The sequence below is a fragment of the Gopherus evgoodei genome, chromosome 1, assembly GCF_007399415.2.
Source record: "Gopherus evgoodei ecotype Sinaloan lineage chromosome 1, rGopEvg1_v1.p, whole genome shotgun sequence".
Classification (NCBI taxonomy): Eukaryota; Metazoa; Chordata; order Testudines; family Testudinidae; genus Gopherus; species Gopherus evgoodei.
The window spans coordinates 189207267-189226155 of record NC_044322.1 but is presented as its reverse complement, the minus strand read 5'-3'; the positions used below and the strand labels follow the sequence as shown (position 1 = coordinate 189226155).

At 44.2% G+C, this 18889-nt stretch overlaps 1 protein-coding gene across 5 annotated transcripts; it reads right to left on the bottom strand.

Annotated features, from left to right (window-relative positions):
* Positions 1–318: 318 nt before the first annotated feature.
* On the bottom strand, positions 319–17013 carry ADPRH (ADP-ribosylarginine hydrolase). 5 transcript variants are annotated; one of them, XM_030580718.1, is made up of 5 exons: positions 16782–16861; positions 12407–12506; positions 7177–7523; positions 4165–4525; positions 319–2117 (listed from the first exon to the last, which is right to left on the bottom strand). In XM_030580718.1, exons 3-5 carry the CDS (start codon positions 7487–7489, stop codon positions 1718–1720), a joined length of 1074 nt encoding a protein of 357 aa, XP_030436578.1. In that variant the 5' UTR covers positions 7490–7523; positions 12407–12506; positions 16782–16861; the 3' UTR covers positions 319–1717. The 5 variants fall into 5 exon arrangements, with proteins under 5 accessions (XP_030436578.1, XP_030436596.1, XP_030436557.1 ...); XM_030580736.1 differs by lacking the exon at positions 16782–16861 and adding an exon at positions 16672–16740; XM_030580697.1 differs by lacking the exon at positions 12407–12506 and having other exon boundaries at positions 16782–17013.
* Between the last annotated feature and the right edge of the window lie 1876 nt (positions 17014–18889).

The following is an 18889-nucleotide window of genomic DNA, read 5'->3' as shown; positions in this document are numbered from 1 at the left end:
TATCCTTACAAAAACAAAACACCTCAGCTCTGAGTTTATACTCTGTGTCACTTCAGCACAGTTCCTTAATAAACAATGTTGTGCGGCCTTCACTTTCCTAACACTATCTGTCCATCTTCTCCTTGCCTTCACCTTTGTCCTTTTGGGCACAGTGGTCCTGTCTCATCAAAGCCAGCACAAAAGCTCTTGGTGTTACTTTGCAGCACTTTGAGGGAACAATAAATGTACCCTCCGTGACCTGAGCACTGGGTTTGGTCAGGGATGAATACAACAACTTCCTTCCTTCTCCCTCATGTGAGAACAAAGGACAAAACGGAACACCAATAAACAGTTTAATATGAGAAATATGTGCTTTATCTTCCATTTGCCAAATCTATGCTTTTATTTAATTATAGGCAGAGCACTAAAAACCAGAGGTCACCCCAGGCAAAAGCTAAAGAACTGCAAGTCTCTTTTCCATCTTATTTGGAAACTTGTTCATACGCTTCCAGCATTTCCTGGATATCTGCTGCAAATTCATCAAAAGGCACAATGTCAAACTCTGATGTGGAGAAGCAGCAGCTATCTTCTATTCATTTGCAAATCTAGACTGTTTCATATAGAACAGAATTGTTTGGCATTATCAGATTACATTTTGTAGTAATTTTATTGTTTTGTAAAGGATCTTAAATAGGATAAACGATGATCAGCTTGAAAGCTGCCATCTTGGGAGTAAGACACACAGAATTCAGCTGTTTGCACAGAAAAGCAAGAAACTTTCAAAGGCGTTATCAGCAGTTACATAAAATTTCAAGAAAAGAACATCTTTCAGCAGCTCTAAAGGTCTTGACGCTTAATTGGGATATGGTAGCAAGCGCCATTTCCTAGTTCTAATACTTCGTCTAACAGGATCTCATTATGAAGAAAGGTGCAAATTCTCTCCCTAATGTTACCATTCACTTAAGGTAATTCTAAGCCTATATGTGGATTTGACTTCCCCCTTAACAGCAGTAGGCAAGAGAGAACACTGACATTTTTATTTAATCATAAAATGTCTTGAAATTCTGCAACTGGTTAGACACACTGTGAAATTAGGTTTTAAACAGATGCCAAATGACCGTTCTTAAAGCAGAAAAATGCATCTCCCCACACTAAAGATGTGAAAATCCACCTTCACGCTTCACACTAATTGATCCTTAGGACCAAAGGTTGAAAGGGTCCTACAGACTGTATTCCCCTCTCAGCTGTCGAGGTGCTCACTAAGTGTCTGGGGTGAGTGCACTGGGATGTGAGAGAAGGGAAGACTGGCACTAGCACTCTGTGCTGGTTCTGTTCTGTGGAGGAATATAAAATTTCACTCAAACTCAACCCAGTACCAAATTTTTATACTATTACTAACAAAATCCAAACCTGGCTGACCATGCATTGCTCTTTGGTGCTTTTTTTTTTTTTTTTTTTGCCATTGCTAGGAGAAAAGACTGAGTGAACACAGCTGCTATGCCAGCTTTCCCCCTCACTTTCATCCTTAATCCTGTTATTCAACTTCTAAATAGGGGCTAGACAGACTGCTGAAGCACAAGCATTTCCTGGGTAGATCAGGAGCTATAGGTAGATGGGCAGTAAAGTGCAGTCCAAGATCAATCTAACCCTCCCCTCGCCCTGCAAGCTATACAACAAACTTCGTAAAGTTTAGTTTTGTCTTGTGAATTCTAGAACCACCTCTCTGCTTGGAGTTGGACTACCCCTCTGGCTGGCTGACCTCATACAAGGCCTTAGCTATTTTCTCCAGCCGCTCTCTGTATTCCAGTTCTCTGTAAAGGGATACATTTACTCCTTTGAAGCCATACCTGGCCCCCCACCAGCACGCGGCAATGGCCGCTGTAGAATCGGAGTCCCCACCGTGGAAAAAAGCCCGGTGAGCGAGCTCTGTCCAGGAGTTCCCAGCGCCAAGTATAGCATCGTAGGCAATCATTGGAGCATCGTGCCCACTGCTGCCGCCCCAGCCAGAGTAGCTCAGGGAGACATAGAATTCATCTCGCTCTTTCACACCATACACGGGAGGGAAGGTAGGAACAGATACTCCATCTGAAATTCCCCTGGACTCCAGGTATCTTTTCCACTGTTCTTCAAAGTAGGACCTACAAAACAGGAGAGAAAAGTAAGCAAAAGTCCGAGGGCAGCAGTAAGCAGCACTTTTGTTAAATAGATGGACACCACAGCTGTTAGCAAAAAACACGAGAGAGAGAACTCAGCCCCACTGTTAAACCAAACAGCAAACCTCTCCTGTCTAACTGGAAACATTAGCAGCACGAATCACGATACAAAGGCTATGAGAGGATGAGAATCATAAAGGGAGGAACACTTAAGCGTTTGTCTCTTCCGTCCAGGAGAGGGCAATAGAGCACTGACAAGGACAAATAACCCATTACATTGCAAGGGATTCAAAGTGACAGAAAGTAAGTAGAGAGAACCAAAATCCTGCATTCAGAGATCTCCACAAATTGTGTGTGAATGGATTCAGAGTCCAAACCAGGATCCAGATCAGAATATTTTAGCTGTCTGCCCCAAGCCCTAATGTGCTGGGGGAAAGAAATCAACATCTGAAACTCGGGGGGTCTTTCACAATGTGTATCTGTACTTCCCACGTCAGCCCCAGCTCTAAAAATAAATTTGCCTGCTGCCTCAGAACTGCTTTCTTCCAAGCTGAGGTAACCTATTAGTGATGAAAGAGAGAGCTCAACACCCCCATCCCCTTTCCGAATTACTGATGAGCCAATCCTGATTACTGTCAATTTGGAATTTGCCAGTTTACGCAACCAAATTTCAGCCTACAGTTTGTTTGAAGTGTCCACTCAAGAATTTATTGGTGGTATGTGATTGGCCACAGTAGTAGTCATGGTATCTCTCCTCCATAGTTGGATGACAAATATTACAGGAAATTTCTGAATAACGAATAATTATTGGTGTTAAAAATTGCATGCAACTCTTGAAAATTTCACACGGTTTTTTCACAAATGGTTGTCAGCCATCTGAATAGCCAGTGAATGACTCCACAAAGACTAGTGAACCAAACGTGCTGTTTCTTAGTCACAAATGTTCACAAATCACTTTAGTATTCAATGAGCTGTTGTTGAAGATCATCCTCAACTGATGTAAATCTGCATCGCTTCAGCTGAGGAACTGACCCCAAGTGTGTTTTTAAGCTAATTAGGAATAAACAAACTAGCTTGGATAAAGTTAAAATCCACTTCCTCCTCCCAAAGCCACCTCTTTTTTAGAAAGAACCTTGTTAGATTCTGAAAAGCATGAATAATTCCCTCCCTCTCTGTTTCAATCACCTCCACACTCCCTAGCTCTGTCTGACATCAGCAGTACAGTTTGAACAGAGAGGCTGTTGTGCAAAATGTCCAGTGGAAAGCTCATGGAGAAGCATGTTCTCTCATAAGATTTGCAGACTCTACGTTTGGTTTTGGCAAAGAAACATCAGAACCCTTGAGTACTTGTCTTGCATTGAGCTGGGCTCGGATCTATTTAAGATGCTCCATATTTAGTGTAACAGCCCCAATCTCTAGTCATTCAGGCTTTAGGGAGGAAGGATGGTCTTGTAGCTGAGATACAGGGAGTTAGGTTCTCTCTTTGGCCCCATTAGAGAACTGAAGTGTGGTGGAGGGCACCTTGCTTAATCCCCTCTTTCTCCATCTGTAAAGTCACATTCATAGCATTTAAGGCCAGAAGTGACCACCAAACCATCTAGCCTGATCTGTATCTCTCAGGCCCCCAGCACCTGCACACTAACACTAGGGACAGCAATACTTCCCTCCCTCACCGAGGGGTTTAGAAACATTAGTTCGTTAGGGTGTGTAAAGCACTTTCATAACCTTCCAACAAGACTGCAGGGAGGCCTGAACACGCAGGAGTGGGCAATGCAGAGGAAAGCTGTGGGATGGGGTAGAAACCTTTCCTATCCTAGGGCCTGATTCTAATTGACACAAAGGCAGTGTAAAGGGGCCATGAAGTGAACCCTCCTTGTTGGGATCATGAAACGGACTCATTTCAAAGAACGGTGTTGAGACCCCATGGCTGAGGTTGCTGAATGCCTTGCATTTGATAGTCTGGAGAGACTGGTAACCAGCCATTCGCCTACAAATTCCAGTCATCTCACCAGCAGAACCCAGCCTGGCTCACCAGTGCTTCAGGTTCTCCTTCACAAAGTAGCCGTACTTCTGGATGTAGACTTTAGCCTGTGGCAGCACTTCCATCAGTCCCTTCCCCCACTCGTGAGGGGGCTTGCGATTCACAGCATAGGCGGTAAAGAGAGCAGAAGCCAGGGATCCTAGATAGCCAGTTGGATGATGATGGGTCATTCGACCGCTCTCGATGCTGACTTGAATCAAGCTGTCCAACTGCTCAGGATGACAGAATCTCAGCCCAATGCACATGGACCGCATGGCAGCCCCGCATCCTCCCTCATGCTTGTTAAACGGAATCCTCCAGCCATCTGGTTGGTCTGGCTGCAGGCCCAGTGCGTTTTGAACGCAGGTAGAACCTGTGCAGGAAGGAAACAGACTAATAAAGGGAAGCCGTGATCAATAGGCCAGAATGTTCATTTAGAATGAGGAATGGTGAAGGCCAGAGGATAAGCAGGGAAGGGAAGGGAAGGGGCTTTCCCGTATACCTTTCCTAATTTCATGTCAAAGCCTAATTTGACTTTCTTACTTATGTGTCTCGACTTCCCTTGACTTCAACTGCTGAAACAACTTGTATAATCCCAAACCAAACTCACTCACACTATCCTTAATTTATAAAAAGTATGAAAAAGCTTCAGAAAACCCCCATGAGAGAGAGAAAGAGAAAGTAATATATAAGACAGCATCAAAGTCTCAGTACTTGTCAAGGCCAACAAAATAAAACAAATTTGTCATTTCCAGGCCAAACTTAGTGTGTGAAAGCAAAGAACTAATTTAAAAAAGTTAAACAATCTTTTTGATTTCCCCATCACCCCCAGACTCTGTCTCTCAACAGATTTTGTCAGACAACTCCTAAAAACTTGTTCTCTGGCAAAGGAGCATATATGTAACATATTTCAAATAGCTTGACTGAAGTTTTGAACATGTAAGATAAGGGTAAAAAATCAGTCTTGTAACAGAAAGCTAGCTACAGCTGTAACTACAGAGAGACTCTCTCTCTTAACCACCTAGGACAGTGGCAAAAACTGTCAATATGCCTGAAATAAGGTATGTCAGTCCATACTTTGTTACCTAAGCAGAGATGGCCTAATTTTCAAAGCTGTTAAGCACCTGCAGTTTCCTTTGGCTTACCTGGAGTCATGAGTGTTCATCAGTTTAGGTCCAAAGAATATTTATAGCCTAACAACTGCAAAGTTTCCATGAATTGTATAAATCATCCGTGGTTAATTTCATGTCTCCATTTACCCATTCCACAAGCATCCAGATATTCCCCTGGAATGTTTGCAACCCAAACTTTCCAGCATTGTACTAGTGTGGGAAAATTATTAAGTAAAACTGGCTAAACTGTGATTGCTGTACTTTCATTGTCCAGCTGAGAAAAAATGCAGAAAATTAAAGAGCAGAACTAGTCCAAAGGGATTTAGATTTTAATAAACTAAAGGTGTTACCGATAAAGATCATTGTGGTTTTAAAAAATATTTGATGTGGCTTATCTCTTTTCTTGTGCTTAATTTTATATCCCATCTGTGTAAATTTTGTAACCTTAACACTGCATATTTATTTTTGTGTATATGTGTATGCACAAGATGTATACTGCACACCAAAAGCTACAGTAGAACCTCTGAGTTACAAACACTACAGGAATGGAGGTGGTTCATAACTCTGAACAAAACGTTATGACTGTTTTTTCAAAAGTTTACAACTGAACATTGACTTAATACTGCTTTGAAACTTTACTGTGCAGAAGAAAAATGTTGCGTTCCCTTAATTCTTTAGTAGTTTACATTTAACATAGTACTGTACTGTATTAGCTTTCCCTCCTCCCCTGCTGCTGCCTGATAGTGTGATTCCGGTTCCAAATCAGGGGTGTGATTGACTGATTGGTCAGTTCGTAATTCTGAGTTTCTACTGCATGTTAAAAGAATGTTAAGGATGCAAAGCCAAGTACTGAAAAGTTAGGAAATGCCAGCATTAAAGTTGCCCATGAAACCTTACTTTGGCCCCCTTGTGCATATACAATATCATACTATCTTTAATTACATGGTCACTACAGCTGCCTGGACATTGGAATTCCGCAGGACATTACCAAAACAAACAACCAAAAAACCCAACCCTACTAGTTCTGTATCAGAATGAAAAGCTGAAATTTCCCATGGAACAGAAATTCCAAAAATGTCACTGATCATGTTGAAATATTTTATTTCGCTTGTATTATTTATATCCAGCCAATTTACCAGCCAGTTTTTTTCCCAGCCCTGAGCAGTTTGTCCCAATCTACTTCCTCCATTGCCTCTCCCCAATCCAGCTCTTTTCCACTCTGCATTTGGATCAGGCTGCTTCTCCTCCACACTGCCAGGATGCCGGTGGGGCAGGGATGGGGAGGCATTGAGAGCCCAGGACAAAAAGGCTTCCTGCTCTCAGGTCTGGTGCCAGGCCCTATAGTGGCCCCCCAGCAGGGACAGTCACATCCTGTTTAGTCCCTTCCACCCTGGGCTGGAGCATGCTCAATGCAGATACAATCTTCAGGGAATTTAGCTGCCAAACTCTACAACGTCTTTACTGAGCATATGTAAAAGTGAGATATTTTTCCCTCCAAAGGCTTATAACTGGGCCATATGTGGGCATATTTTTCACAGAAATTGCAAAGGCACATCCCTGACATAAAGGTCACCTCCCTGCCAAATTTCAAGTCCCGGATCCAAACATGGAGGTGCTATAACTTCTCAAAGAAACTGTTGTAGGAATATTAGCAAAACAACGTCTTTTTCCTAACCTTGTTCTTGGAAATGGCAGAACCGTTTTATTTTAAACTTTCCAGAAAAATCAGTCCGATGCAGACAACTCACATGGAAAATTTCAGCCTGAACACTTAGTTTGGTAAAGTTATAAGCAACTAAAAACAGGGGCACTCTCTGGTAGCCTTAATTAAAGAGGGAATGAGATAGAGAAAATTAGACAGAGGAAGTAAACATTGTTTTGTATGGTACAGATACAATTTCAGAAGGATTACCTGGAGCTCTGCCATCCATGTCATCCATACAGTCCTTGTAGTGCTTTGCTATAAGGGAATAGAGCTCTGGAAAACTTGGTTGTTTCCCAGCAGCTACCAGAGCTTCAGCTGTAGCCAAGTGCATCACTGTGTCATCGCTGACTTTCCAGCCTGCTATACTGATGTTTCCCAGCCCCCCCAATTGTGCAAGCTGCCTGTGAATCTCCTGGCCATTCTGCAGGAACTCCCATTTTCTATTGCAATAGCCCAGGGTATCACCAACTGCACTCAGCACCATGGCTGCCACGTAGTTCTCAATCAGACCTGAACTCATGCTGTGTCTCAGGGTGGCTCCACTTCCGTGGACTCTGAAAAGAAAACAAGTATTATTAGCTTGGTAGGGTGCTTCATTGTGTATCTGGTCAAGCAAGAGCCACTCTCATAAAGTCTTAAGAGCTGGAACGTTCAGCTTTTCTGCACCAGTATTTGCACACTTTGCCTCACAATCCGTATAGTTAGTTTAGCTTCTCAGTAGGGAATGGCCTGTGGGTGTTCTACTGGGAAACAAATATAAATTCTAACCCTATCCTGAACCAAGAGTAGATCCCACACCAGCGTTCTCTCAAGCTTTAGGCCTAGGCCTATACCAGGGGTAGGCAACCTATGGCACATGTGCTGAAGGCAGCACATGAGCTGATTTTCAGTGGCACTCACACTGCCTGGGTCCTGGCCACCGGCCTGGGGGGTTCTGCATTTTAAATGAAGCTTCTTAAATATTTTAAAAGCCTTATTTACTTTACATACAACAACAGTTCAGTTATATATTATAGACTTATAGAAAGAGACCTTCTAAAAATATTAAAATGTATTACTGGCACGCAAAACCTTAAATTAGAGTGAACAAATGAAGACTCGGCACACCACTTCTGAAAGGTTGCCGACCTTTGGGCTATACCATGTTTCTCTCAGGATCTGACAAAATACACATTCCCAACTATATTCAGCTGCTGCCATCCTGGCCAGGTAAATTACAGATGCAATTGAGAATAAAGTTATTTGTAAGTATATAAAATTTAGATTGTTTGTTTGGTTTTTTTTTTTTTCTAAAGTGTGTTCCATATAACACCCTCAGCTTGGTTGGCTAGTTGGTTTTGTATTAAATCTGTACTTAAATAAAGCTAACCAAACATTTCTTTATTAAAAAACCAGCCAACATCTATCCCCCTGCAGGATTTGCCACCTTGTTATAGTAGCATTTTGATAAATGCTTAAGAGCCGTAACATGAAATTGTTTGGTCTGTTTTCATTGAGAAAAATGCACAAAGAAAACCATATCAAAAGTGAAAGGTTAACTTATTAATCAATTGCTATAGATTAAGAAAGTGATGTAAAACAACAATGAAGTCCAGTTGCACTCTGAAGAGTAATTATAGTGGCAATGCCAGCAATGCCCAAGAGTTAAGATTATATTACATCTTCCATTTAAAGACCAACGTTTCTAAGTCTTCTAAAATTGACATGCTTAGTAGGAGTCCTTTGAAATTTGGTGTGCCTCGAGAGAGTGCAGGGTAGGGGCTATGAAGACTGAGGACCTGAAAAAATAACCATTTTTCAAAAAGTTTCTATCTGTGGTTGGTTTTTGTGGTGGTGTTGATGAGGATGGGGCTTTTTGCACAGAGCTAGAGATAAAACTATTGATGTGAGGCGGTTCAAAATGGTCTCAATCTGTCCAGTTTTACCCAAGATAATGGGGAAACCCACTAAATCTTTGGGGGATACAGACTGAGGACGGGATTTGAGAAAATGGACATTGTTTACAGTGCACACCCACCAATACAGAAAAATGACCAGAGTGTTTCCTTTCCTTCCAGTTTATAGGCTTTAAAGGCTGATGCTTGTAAGTGCTTTAAAATCCCAACGGTTACTCAGATTGCTTTGAAATTTGGGGCACAGGCTAGTGTTAGTGATCCATACTTGGGATCTTTTGACCAAGGGGTTGCCAAGTTACAGCCCTCCCCTTCTAAAACTGATTTCCTTCTGCCTTGTACTGTTCAACTGAGAGGTACTAATGACTGGATGAATCACAGATCTCATTGAGACTAAGAGCTGTGAATTCACCCTTCAATTAACATAACTAAGAGTAAGTTAATCATAAACCCCCACCTAAAACAAAAGGTTTGGACTGAGTGGCTACAATTTGAGAGTCATGGGTAGCAGATTTTGGGGGTGGAGAGGAGGTGGAGTTAGTGCAACAGTGCCCTCTCCCTGGCCAAGTGGGACGTGGCACTGGATCATGCAGATTAGCAGGACTCTACCAATTCCTAGTGCCCAGGAATCTGAAAGACCCCTCTGTCCTCAAGGCCATCAAGGAGTTGGTACGGGATCCCCGCTCACCACTGCACTAGGTTCCAGCTCAGGGCCCTCAAGCTAGACAAGCAGGATCAGTGTTCATTGACTCAGGAAGGAGCTCAGGGCACTTTTAGGATATAAATATTCAGGCCTGTTTGCAAAGGCCTATAACCTTAATAATTTGGGTGCATTTTTATCATTTAGCTAGTTACAGGGGTATAAAAGAGAATTAAAATTACTGTTTGGTGGTGTAAGCGCCTTTTTACTGTGACAGTCTGAGGCCCTGTTTTTAGGCTAAGTCTTTGGCTAAGCAGCAGAGGCAGCATAAACTGGGAAGCAAACAGCTGCATTCTTACATTTCAAACTAGTTACATTAAAATAAGGTGCTATTGATCTGTTAGGAACACATTCCTGTCCTGATATTCCTATCATCTCCAGAAAAAGGGAAGAGCCTAGAAGATGTAAAAGGAAACTTAGTTTGATAGCATCCTGTCTGGCAAGAGCTCACTTATCAATAACTGGGATGTGAAATCCACATTTCTGTATTCTTTTATTACTGTACTGTCTGGTTTTGTAATTGTTTTTGTCTGCTGTATAAGTAATTTTGTTGGGTGTAAACCAATTAAGGTGGTGGGATATAATTGGTTAAATAATTATGTTACAATGTGTTAGGACTGGTTAGTTAAATTTTAGTAAAATGATTGGTTAAGGTATAGCTAAGCAAAACTAAGTTTTACTATATAGTGTGCAGTCAATCAGGAAGTAAGGAGAGGAATGGGAACGGAATGGGGGTGGGGGAATTGGCATCATGTTTTGCTAAGGGGAGGAATGGGAACAGGGACACAGGAAAGGCTCTGTGGTGTCAGAGCTGGGAAGGGGGACACTGAGGAAAGAAACTGGAATCATGCTTGCTGGAAGTTCACCCCAATAAACATCGAATTGTTTGCACCTTCGGACTTCGGGTATTGTTGCTCTCTGTTCCTGCGAGAAGGACCAGGGAAGTAAAAGGGTAAAAAAATAAGCCCCCTAACAGGCACCATCAACCTTCCCCCAGGCCTCTGCAGGCTCTTTAGCCTGTTGGTCTGTTCCATCCTTCCTGGGGTATTGTCACTTGGTAGCTCTCTAGCAGTTTGCTGACAGCAATTCCTTTCACCAGTCTGCTCACTCTTCTTTTAGCCACCCCACCCCTCTGCTTCCCAGCCCTTTTATCCTCCAAGCTGCTGTGAGGCTGCTAATCAGCAGTGCCTGGATTAACCCCTTGGTTGTTGCAGCATGGGGTACATTCTCCCACTGTCATGGAGTGTGAGGAATTAAACATATGAATGCTTCCTGGGAGGGATGGGCATTAAGGGGCAGAGCAGAGGGGGAAGAGTGGGTTGGGACTGCAGCAAGGGAAGAAGGATAGCTGGAAATGCGTAATACAGGAGGGAGGAGAGGTTGGGGGTGCAGTTGAGGGAGGTGTGGGGGTTAGGGGAATTGGAGGGTCGGGATACTGGCTTGTTGGGATGAGTGGCATGGGACTAGGGGAGAATACCGATGGGTACCTGTCAGCCCCACATTCTTCCCTTCCATGTGTGTGTTCCCAAATCTGAAGGGCTCTTGCCCTGGGGAGGGGGAGCTGAGCCCCACCTTTTCCCCTCATGAGCTGAGGTGTGGGAGGCCCTGTTGCTTTGGGGGTACCTGAATCCCTCTCACTGCCCCCTCTGTGAGTGCTAGGATCTAATGGAGCGAGTGTTCATCCAACTTTTTCCATTTTTGTCCTTTAATAGCATTAGATGGATTCGTGTGGGTGAAGGTGCATGGGTTGCAAAAGCAGGTGAAAGGTTTAAACATTTCAGCAATTGTGGGGTTGGCAGAGTAAAGGTATGTGTGATAACAGAGCATATTAGAGCATTGCTGATAGAGGGCAGAGTTAAGGTTGCATGGACAACCTTAATTCTACATTTCCTGGTTTTTAGAAGTTTGACTTTTGCTCCACTTAGCATTCAGCAAGGGGATGACATGCCACCAAGCAGCACTAACTCTGCCTAAATGTAGGTTTTTTGCCATTCAGTTTTATAGAAATCACCTTATTGCTTCGCTCTACCCTGTGTGTGTATTCAGAGTTGGATCTGTTAGTTTAGTGACAACCCCTTTCTTTTTGCTGCATTTCACTTCTGCGATCCCTGCAGAACCAGCCCAGTTGAGAGTGTGAGCTGACTCCTATTCCTTTGTGTACATCAGGCCTTTGCATACTTAGTTCCAATCAGTTGCACAGGTGCAACATCACTGAAGATGCTTAAACGCAATAAGAGGACAAGTAGGAAAACTTACAGATGGAGCATAGAGGCTGCATCTGTGCCAGGAATTTTAGACAAGTCTCCCATTGCAGGTCAAGCATTGGCTAGAGCAGTAGTGTAAACAGGGCCCAGGGGTTTTAACCAGCCTGTTGCCTAGATCTACCCTGAGCATGGTCAAACAATTCTTTGCTTAAAACACCAGTGGTCTGTCTGCACTAGTGCTCCAAGCCTTGGTATAATTTAATACCAATTTAGGGGAAAATTTACCTAAGACAGTCTATGATCAAGGACAGCGAAGTTAGGCGATTTGGCAGAAATCACACAGGAAGTCAGCATCAGATCAGCTTCTGTGAGTTAGTCATTCTAAGTGAGTCAAGGGATTTTTAGAAACTTGGTTTTAGATTTATTACAAAAAAAATCCCACCTCAAGCCTTAGGTGCTTTAACACAACATGAAACCCACAATCCATCCAAAACTAGAGAACCAGGATAGGCCAAACTTAGGGGAAGATTTAAAGGTCAGAACATGGTCAGCAATATGCAGCACAGTCACATCGCCTTAGGCTTTTTTGAATATAAAGGTTTAAAAAAAAATCACAGGTTCAAACATAAGTGGAATCTCACCCAAACTGTGCTGGCTTGCGTATTTTCAATTACTGGAACCTTGCACCAATGGCAATACTTTTCCTTGGCCAATTGTTTGATGATACTGTCATGCCTTTCTCTATTGGAAGGAGCACAAGATCACTCAACCGTGTCTATGACAGTGTTGAACACACATAATTTTTGACACATCTTAATGTGCTCATTTCACATTCAGCGCTAGGCACTCCAATGAGTAGGGTGAGAGTCAACACAATATTTTCATTTCTGGTAAAAACATCAACGGGATAACTTGACACTATGAAATTCAAGTAGCTCTGGACTCCAAGGGACAAACTGAATACCTCTGTGTCCTTTGTTTTTCAAGATGAATAATTTTACAATCTTGTAAACCAAGTCTAAAGAAAAATGAGTATTTCCCCATGAGTTTAAGAACTTTCTCCTTTGACTCTGCCAAAGTTATATTTTTTTAAGTCACCTGGGATAGATAAAACCAAATCAAGCAGCTACCTCTTGAATTCCCTCACACCGAGATTTTAGTTCACCCATCATATCCAAGACCTCAAAGTATTTCCTTCGATGGTTCTCATTTGCTTTTAACACATAATTGTGTACAAATGCATCATACACGCAGAGTACACATCTCTTCCTGTGGCTTGGATAGTTTGTATTTTCATAACCTGTTGCTTCCCACCTGGTCTGAGATTTTTACTATTTTCCTCATAATTTTTTTCAGATCTGAGATTGCTGTGCTAATTCACTGTGTTGGAGGACTTGGATCAGGTCAATTGTCTTTGACCAGAAGATTCCAGAGACTGCAGCCATGATAACAAAGATCCTATGCCACCATAACATACTGAGGTAGAAGAGCCAATCCATCAGACATGTTGCTTTTTGCTCAATGTATGTCCTCACTACTCCTGCATTCAGCCACAGTTTCATTTTCTTGGCATTCAATAATACTCTAAAAAATTTACTATAGTTGCCTCAGTGGCTTTCATTTGAGCTGCCCATCTAGTCTTGCAGAATGCTGTTACATGTAAGGGTCTCCTTCATTCTTCAGAAGCCTGTGCAATTTCAGCTGCTGTATCAATCCTGTCAGCTACTTCGGGGGCCTTAAGTGCATCATCAAGTTCCTCTTCTCTTTGTAAAACTGTACTCTCTCAAGCAACAGTTTGAAGATAAAGATTATTTTTAGACTTAATCATTAGTTTTTCCACACTGATGGCTAGTCTGTGAAATATTTATGTATTTCCTGCAAAGCTGTGAAGAAAATTTTTCTTCAGGTCTGGACTAGCCATATCTTCAGAAGCATGAACCAAAACTAGGTTAATTTGATGTGCTAGGCAATGGATATATGGCACACACACTTTGCCTCCCTTGCCTGAAAGATATTCTCTCTTTTTTCCCTTGCACTCCTCCACGAGGTCCAGCCATAACACTGGCCCCAACATATCCCTGTCATAAGAACATAAGCACACCCATACTGGGTCAGACCAAAGGTCCATCTAGTTCAGTATTCTGTCTTCCGACAGTGGCAAGTGCCAGGTGCCCCAGAGGGAACGAACAGAACAGGTAAACATCAAGTGATCCATCCCTGTCACCCATTCCCAGCTTCTGGCAAACGGCTGCTAGGGATACCATCCCTGTCCATCCTGGCTAATAGCCATTCATGGATCTATCCTCCGTGAACTTAACTAGTTACTTTTTGAACCCTGTCCAGACATGTAATTGGGGTCTGATCCAATACTTGTCAAATAAAACTTCAGTTAACTTGTCACACATGGATGCAGCATCTGCCTCGCTTATTGCCACAAATGCTCTTTTATATCTACTTTTCCTTTGATATGATCAATATTAAAAAAATGAAGCCATTTGATCGACATGTTTGCATCTGCAACAACAGTAAAAAACAAAACTTAGCTTCTTTGCAGCTAGTAAGTATGTGCTTCCTGGTTTCTGAAGCAAAAAGACGTATGTTCATCTGTAATTTTCTTGCTCAAGTATTTGATTCTCTTGGCATCATTGATATGTCTGGCAAAGTTTGTATTAAGTCAGGCAAGTAGCTTCATGATAATTAACTAAATACCACAACAGATGCTCTCCAACACTTCACAGAAGCCATGAAAAGGGGGACCTAAATTAGCTAAAGTTTTGACTATGTCATGCAATATTTTTAGTACTTCTTGCAACTTCCTAATATTTCAGATGCTAGTTTATCAAAACATGCATTGATACTTGTGAAGGGTCAAAACTATAAAGCTGCCACATGTGACTGCAGAAGTTGTTTGGTCCTCCCATGAACAGCCATTAACTTTAGCATATTCTTCCCATCATTGAAACCGGTCACCCATGTTGATTTTTGAGCTTCTGTATCCCCAAACAAGCACCAGATGTGACAGTATGTGTAATCGGAAAGATATGAGCATGCTAAGCCACTTGACATGCAAATCTTCATGCAGTGCTTTTATCATGCTGTAAAATGAAGATGGAAAAATGGCAGCTTGTAGGAAAAACTGAAACTCTCTGTTTGGCATATCACACACAGTGGGCAGACAAGGACCAATCTGTATCAAGCATACGCAGTTGCTCCGGTGATAAAACTGAATCGTGAAAGTGATTTATCAGATGGGAACTTCAAACCCTATTCTAGCAGGAAGCCTGCTTTGACCTGCTCCATTGTTTACCTGCTTTTCCACTGAGCTTTTGGTTTTGCTCCTTTCAAGTTCTTCTACGGGGTCTTTGGTTTTACAATCATCTATGGGATTTTGGGCTATGTTGGATTGTAGCTGATCTACAGGCAGTGGCGGATTAACACATGCCCAGGGGCCCTGGCCAATTCGTGAGCCCCCGCAGGAGCGCCAGAACCTGTGTAGAAGTGGGAGGGGGGCGCCACTGTCACTGGAACTGTCCCTGTCCTCCTCTTCCCTCCCTTAGGCCCTGCCCCCTGGCCAGGACAGAAGCTGGAGCCGACAGTGGTAAGAGCTGCCAAGGGAGCTCAGGCCACTGTGGGGTGCCCGAGACCCTGCACCGAGCAGGGGGCCAGAGTGTCCAAGAGCAGTCCCCAGCCTGTATCCCCACCCACCGGGGCACGCCGCTGCTGGTGGGACCATGGGGCAGGGGCTCTGGTCCAGCCTCCTGCCCCCTCCCCAGGGCCTGCAGACATGCTCTGCGGGGAAAGGAGGCCCTGAGTTGGCCTGGAAGGAGGGAGGGAGCCCTGGGAAGGTCACACGTAGCAAGGAGCTGGGCAGAGAGCTCCTCCAGCCTCCGTGGCTGCTGCACTCTACCCAGTGCCTGCGCCCGGCTCCTTCTGCCAGCCTGCCCCCACTGCTGCCTCCTGGCCTTTATGCCCAAGGCAGCAACCATATGCGGCATTACTCCTCCTGTCGCCTCTGGCCTGAGGCTTGCAGTTTGGGGGGCAACACTCCTTCACCTCCCCTAAACTACACCCATGCAGCCACCACTTTGTGCCTGCCTGAGGCTTCTACACCTATGTTAAAAAAAGGGGAGGCATGGCCCTCTCAATTAAAAGGGGGGGGGAGATGCCCCCTACTTCCCCTGATTCTGGACACCCTGGGCCCCCAGGGTGTGGGGGGCCCAAATGTTCTTTGTGCACAGGGCCCCAATAAATCTTAATCCGCCTCTGAACGGGAGCATGCCCAGTGGCTGCAAGCCTGGCAGGATGGGGAAACTCCTGCTAGTATCAGCCAGTGCTGGGCAGCTGCAATGCTGTGGGATTTGCAAAGGCATTGCGTGACAAGCGGGGGTGGGTCCCCTGGGTCTCCTTTAAAGCTGGGGGCTGATGGCCAGGATGCAGGTATTAGCCACAGCACAATCCATCTAATTGCAACAGCTTGAGGCAGCGAGATGTAGGGTGACCAGAGGTCCCAATTTTGGAGTCTTTCTTTTATAGGCTCCTATCACACCCCATCCTGATTTTTCACACTTCCTGTCTGGTCACCCTAAGCGAAAGAGAGAGCCCCTTGCCATGGAGACTCAGCTCCTTGTTAGAGGAAGGCCCCAGAATCCAGCAGGGCAGGCAGAGGACTAGCGGGTGCAGCTGTAGGTTGCAGATCCTGAGAACTGTGGAGCAAGTGCTCTGAAGAAGTAAGAAGTGCTCAGCATTGGGTGGAAGGCGGGAGTGCTATTTTTTTCCCCCGGTTCCTCCATCCATCCCTAAATGTCAGGACGCGGATAACCATTAGAAATGGCCCCCTGCCTGTGCCTTTCGCGAGCGATGGCTGCCCACAGCTAGCCTCAGCGTCTATCGCTTGTTTACAAACTACCTGCAGGCCAGGGGCGCTCTGGCGCCAGCAGAGACGGGCATGCAGCAGCTACCTCTTATGTCCCGTTGTAAGAAACGCTGCAAAGAACGGGGTTAAAAGGGAGGAATTACTTGCACTTCTGCAGCCGAGCCCTCGTGCGGAACCGGACTGTTCCTTCTTCCGGCAGCTTCTCCGTTTGATTTGCAGATGAAGCAGCCAATCCTTTGTCAGCAACCGCTTCTGAAGGCAGCAGCTGACCGCTGTTGTAGCTGAGACTTAGTTTACCAGAGGGAGAGGAGCAGCTGACAGGGTGTTGGCTGGAAATGCGCGTCTGTCTCCGCATAAAGCATCTGGTAAACTGGTGTGCGGGAGGCAAATTCCATTAGGGGGAGTCTCTTCCCTAGTGCTACTTGTAACTTCCTAGCTGGGTGGAAGGATGTTTTCTTAGTGAGCGTTTGGAGTAACATTAAGGACTCGATGAATTTGAGATAAGGGAGGAAGTCTGCCCGGAGCACTGATGATGACTTCAGTATACAGCACACACAACAGGATTGCCCAGATGACTTCAGTATAAGCCACGTAGAACAGGGGATTGCCCAGGCAGTAATACCAAGGGTGAATGTTGCGAGGGCAGTACTTATAGTGGTGTGCTCATAATTTTATAGATTTTAAAACTCAGGCTGAATGCACCCAACAGTGATACTTCCCTCTGCTCCCGGCTTTCTTGAACAGCAAACAGAAGGTGTGGTTTGAGATGTGCAGCTCCACAGCCTCCACTAAACTAAAAGACAGAGCATAGTGGCCTTCAGCAGTGATTAAAATGGTGTGACAAAAGTGGTGGGTCTATGAAGCTGGGAGCAGCAGCTTTGCTACAACAGCGGGTAAAGTGCACCCTTCAGTGCCCAGCTTGATTTTAAAAAACATTGCTTGGGCTGGGTCTGCGACCCTTTGCAATTCCTCTTCCTTTCCAGACACTGGGAAGGAATTATGAGGTTTGTATGTTGAATGTAATCTTAGAGAAAGAGACCTGGGCTGTCTCTTTTTGATTCATCTATCCAAAGGACAGCTAGGTCTAGAGCTATAGAACAGTGAAATCCCCCATCCAGACAAGTGCAGTAATAGGCAGTTCTCCATCTTGCAAAGACAGACTGGGTTCTACCAGGGTGTCTTCATGTCAAGGCAGGTCAGTCTGGTTTTAACTGGTGCCAACTGACACTAGCCTTTTCCTGTAGCTGAATTGCTTTCAAAGCAGCTGCAGCAAGGGAGATTTAGGTTAGATACCAGGAAAATTTTCTAACTCTGAGGATGGTTAAATTCTGGAATAGGCTTCCAAGGGAGGCTGGGGAAGTCCTGTCAAGAACCAGTTGGACAAACAGCTGTCAGAGATGGTCTAGGTTTAGTTGGTCCTGCCTCAGTGCAGGGGGCTGGACTAGATGACTTCTCAGAGGCCCTTCCAGCCTAGCATTTCTATGCTTCTCTTCTACTTTTGAAAACATCAAAGAAATTGCTACCAATCTGTCCTGTACAACTGACCAGCTCACTGACCAGCATGAGCAGGAGCATAAGCCTGTTTGGCGGCAGGGACAGCTGTTTGTACAGCACCCAGCACACTGGGGTCTTAATCCATGACAGGCTCACCTATGTGCTTCTGTAATAATAAATAATAACATATTAGCACCAATAGTGATTGGCTATTGGAAAGTAATTCACTTCAACCACACACCTGAGCAGGTTGGATATCTCTCGTTCGCAACTGAGAAACTGAGGCACAAAGAGCATGAAAAGACTTGCTGATTGTGGTTTCAGCAACAGGTTCCACTGATCCCTGAAGTTCTGGTGAAAATGATCTAGTTACTAGTGTAGATGGGGCAAAACTGTTTAAAACACTGTTAAGAAAAGTGTGGTGTCAGACTAGTGGTGTCAGTAGGTGTGACTCATGCTTCCTATAACAATATTATAAATGACTTTGTCTTGCTTATGTTATCACTAAATTACTCTCAACAGCATTGGTACTATCAGGAGGCATCAGGTGCAGTTTAGAGTGACCACTGATAGTAATCAATCCCTTCTTTGAATAGAGGAGGCCACGGTTATATCTTTGTCTAGGTTTGTCCCAAGTCACACTGTGAGTCAGCGTCAGAACTGGGATTGGAATACAGGTTTCCTGACTCCCGGTCTTGTGGTTAAAGCACAAGACTAAGTGGTAATCATGGTCATCCTTTAGCTTGGATACAGCTCT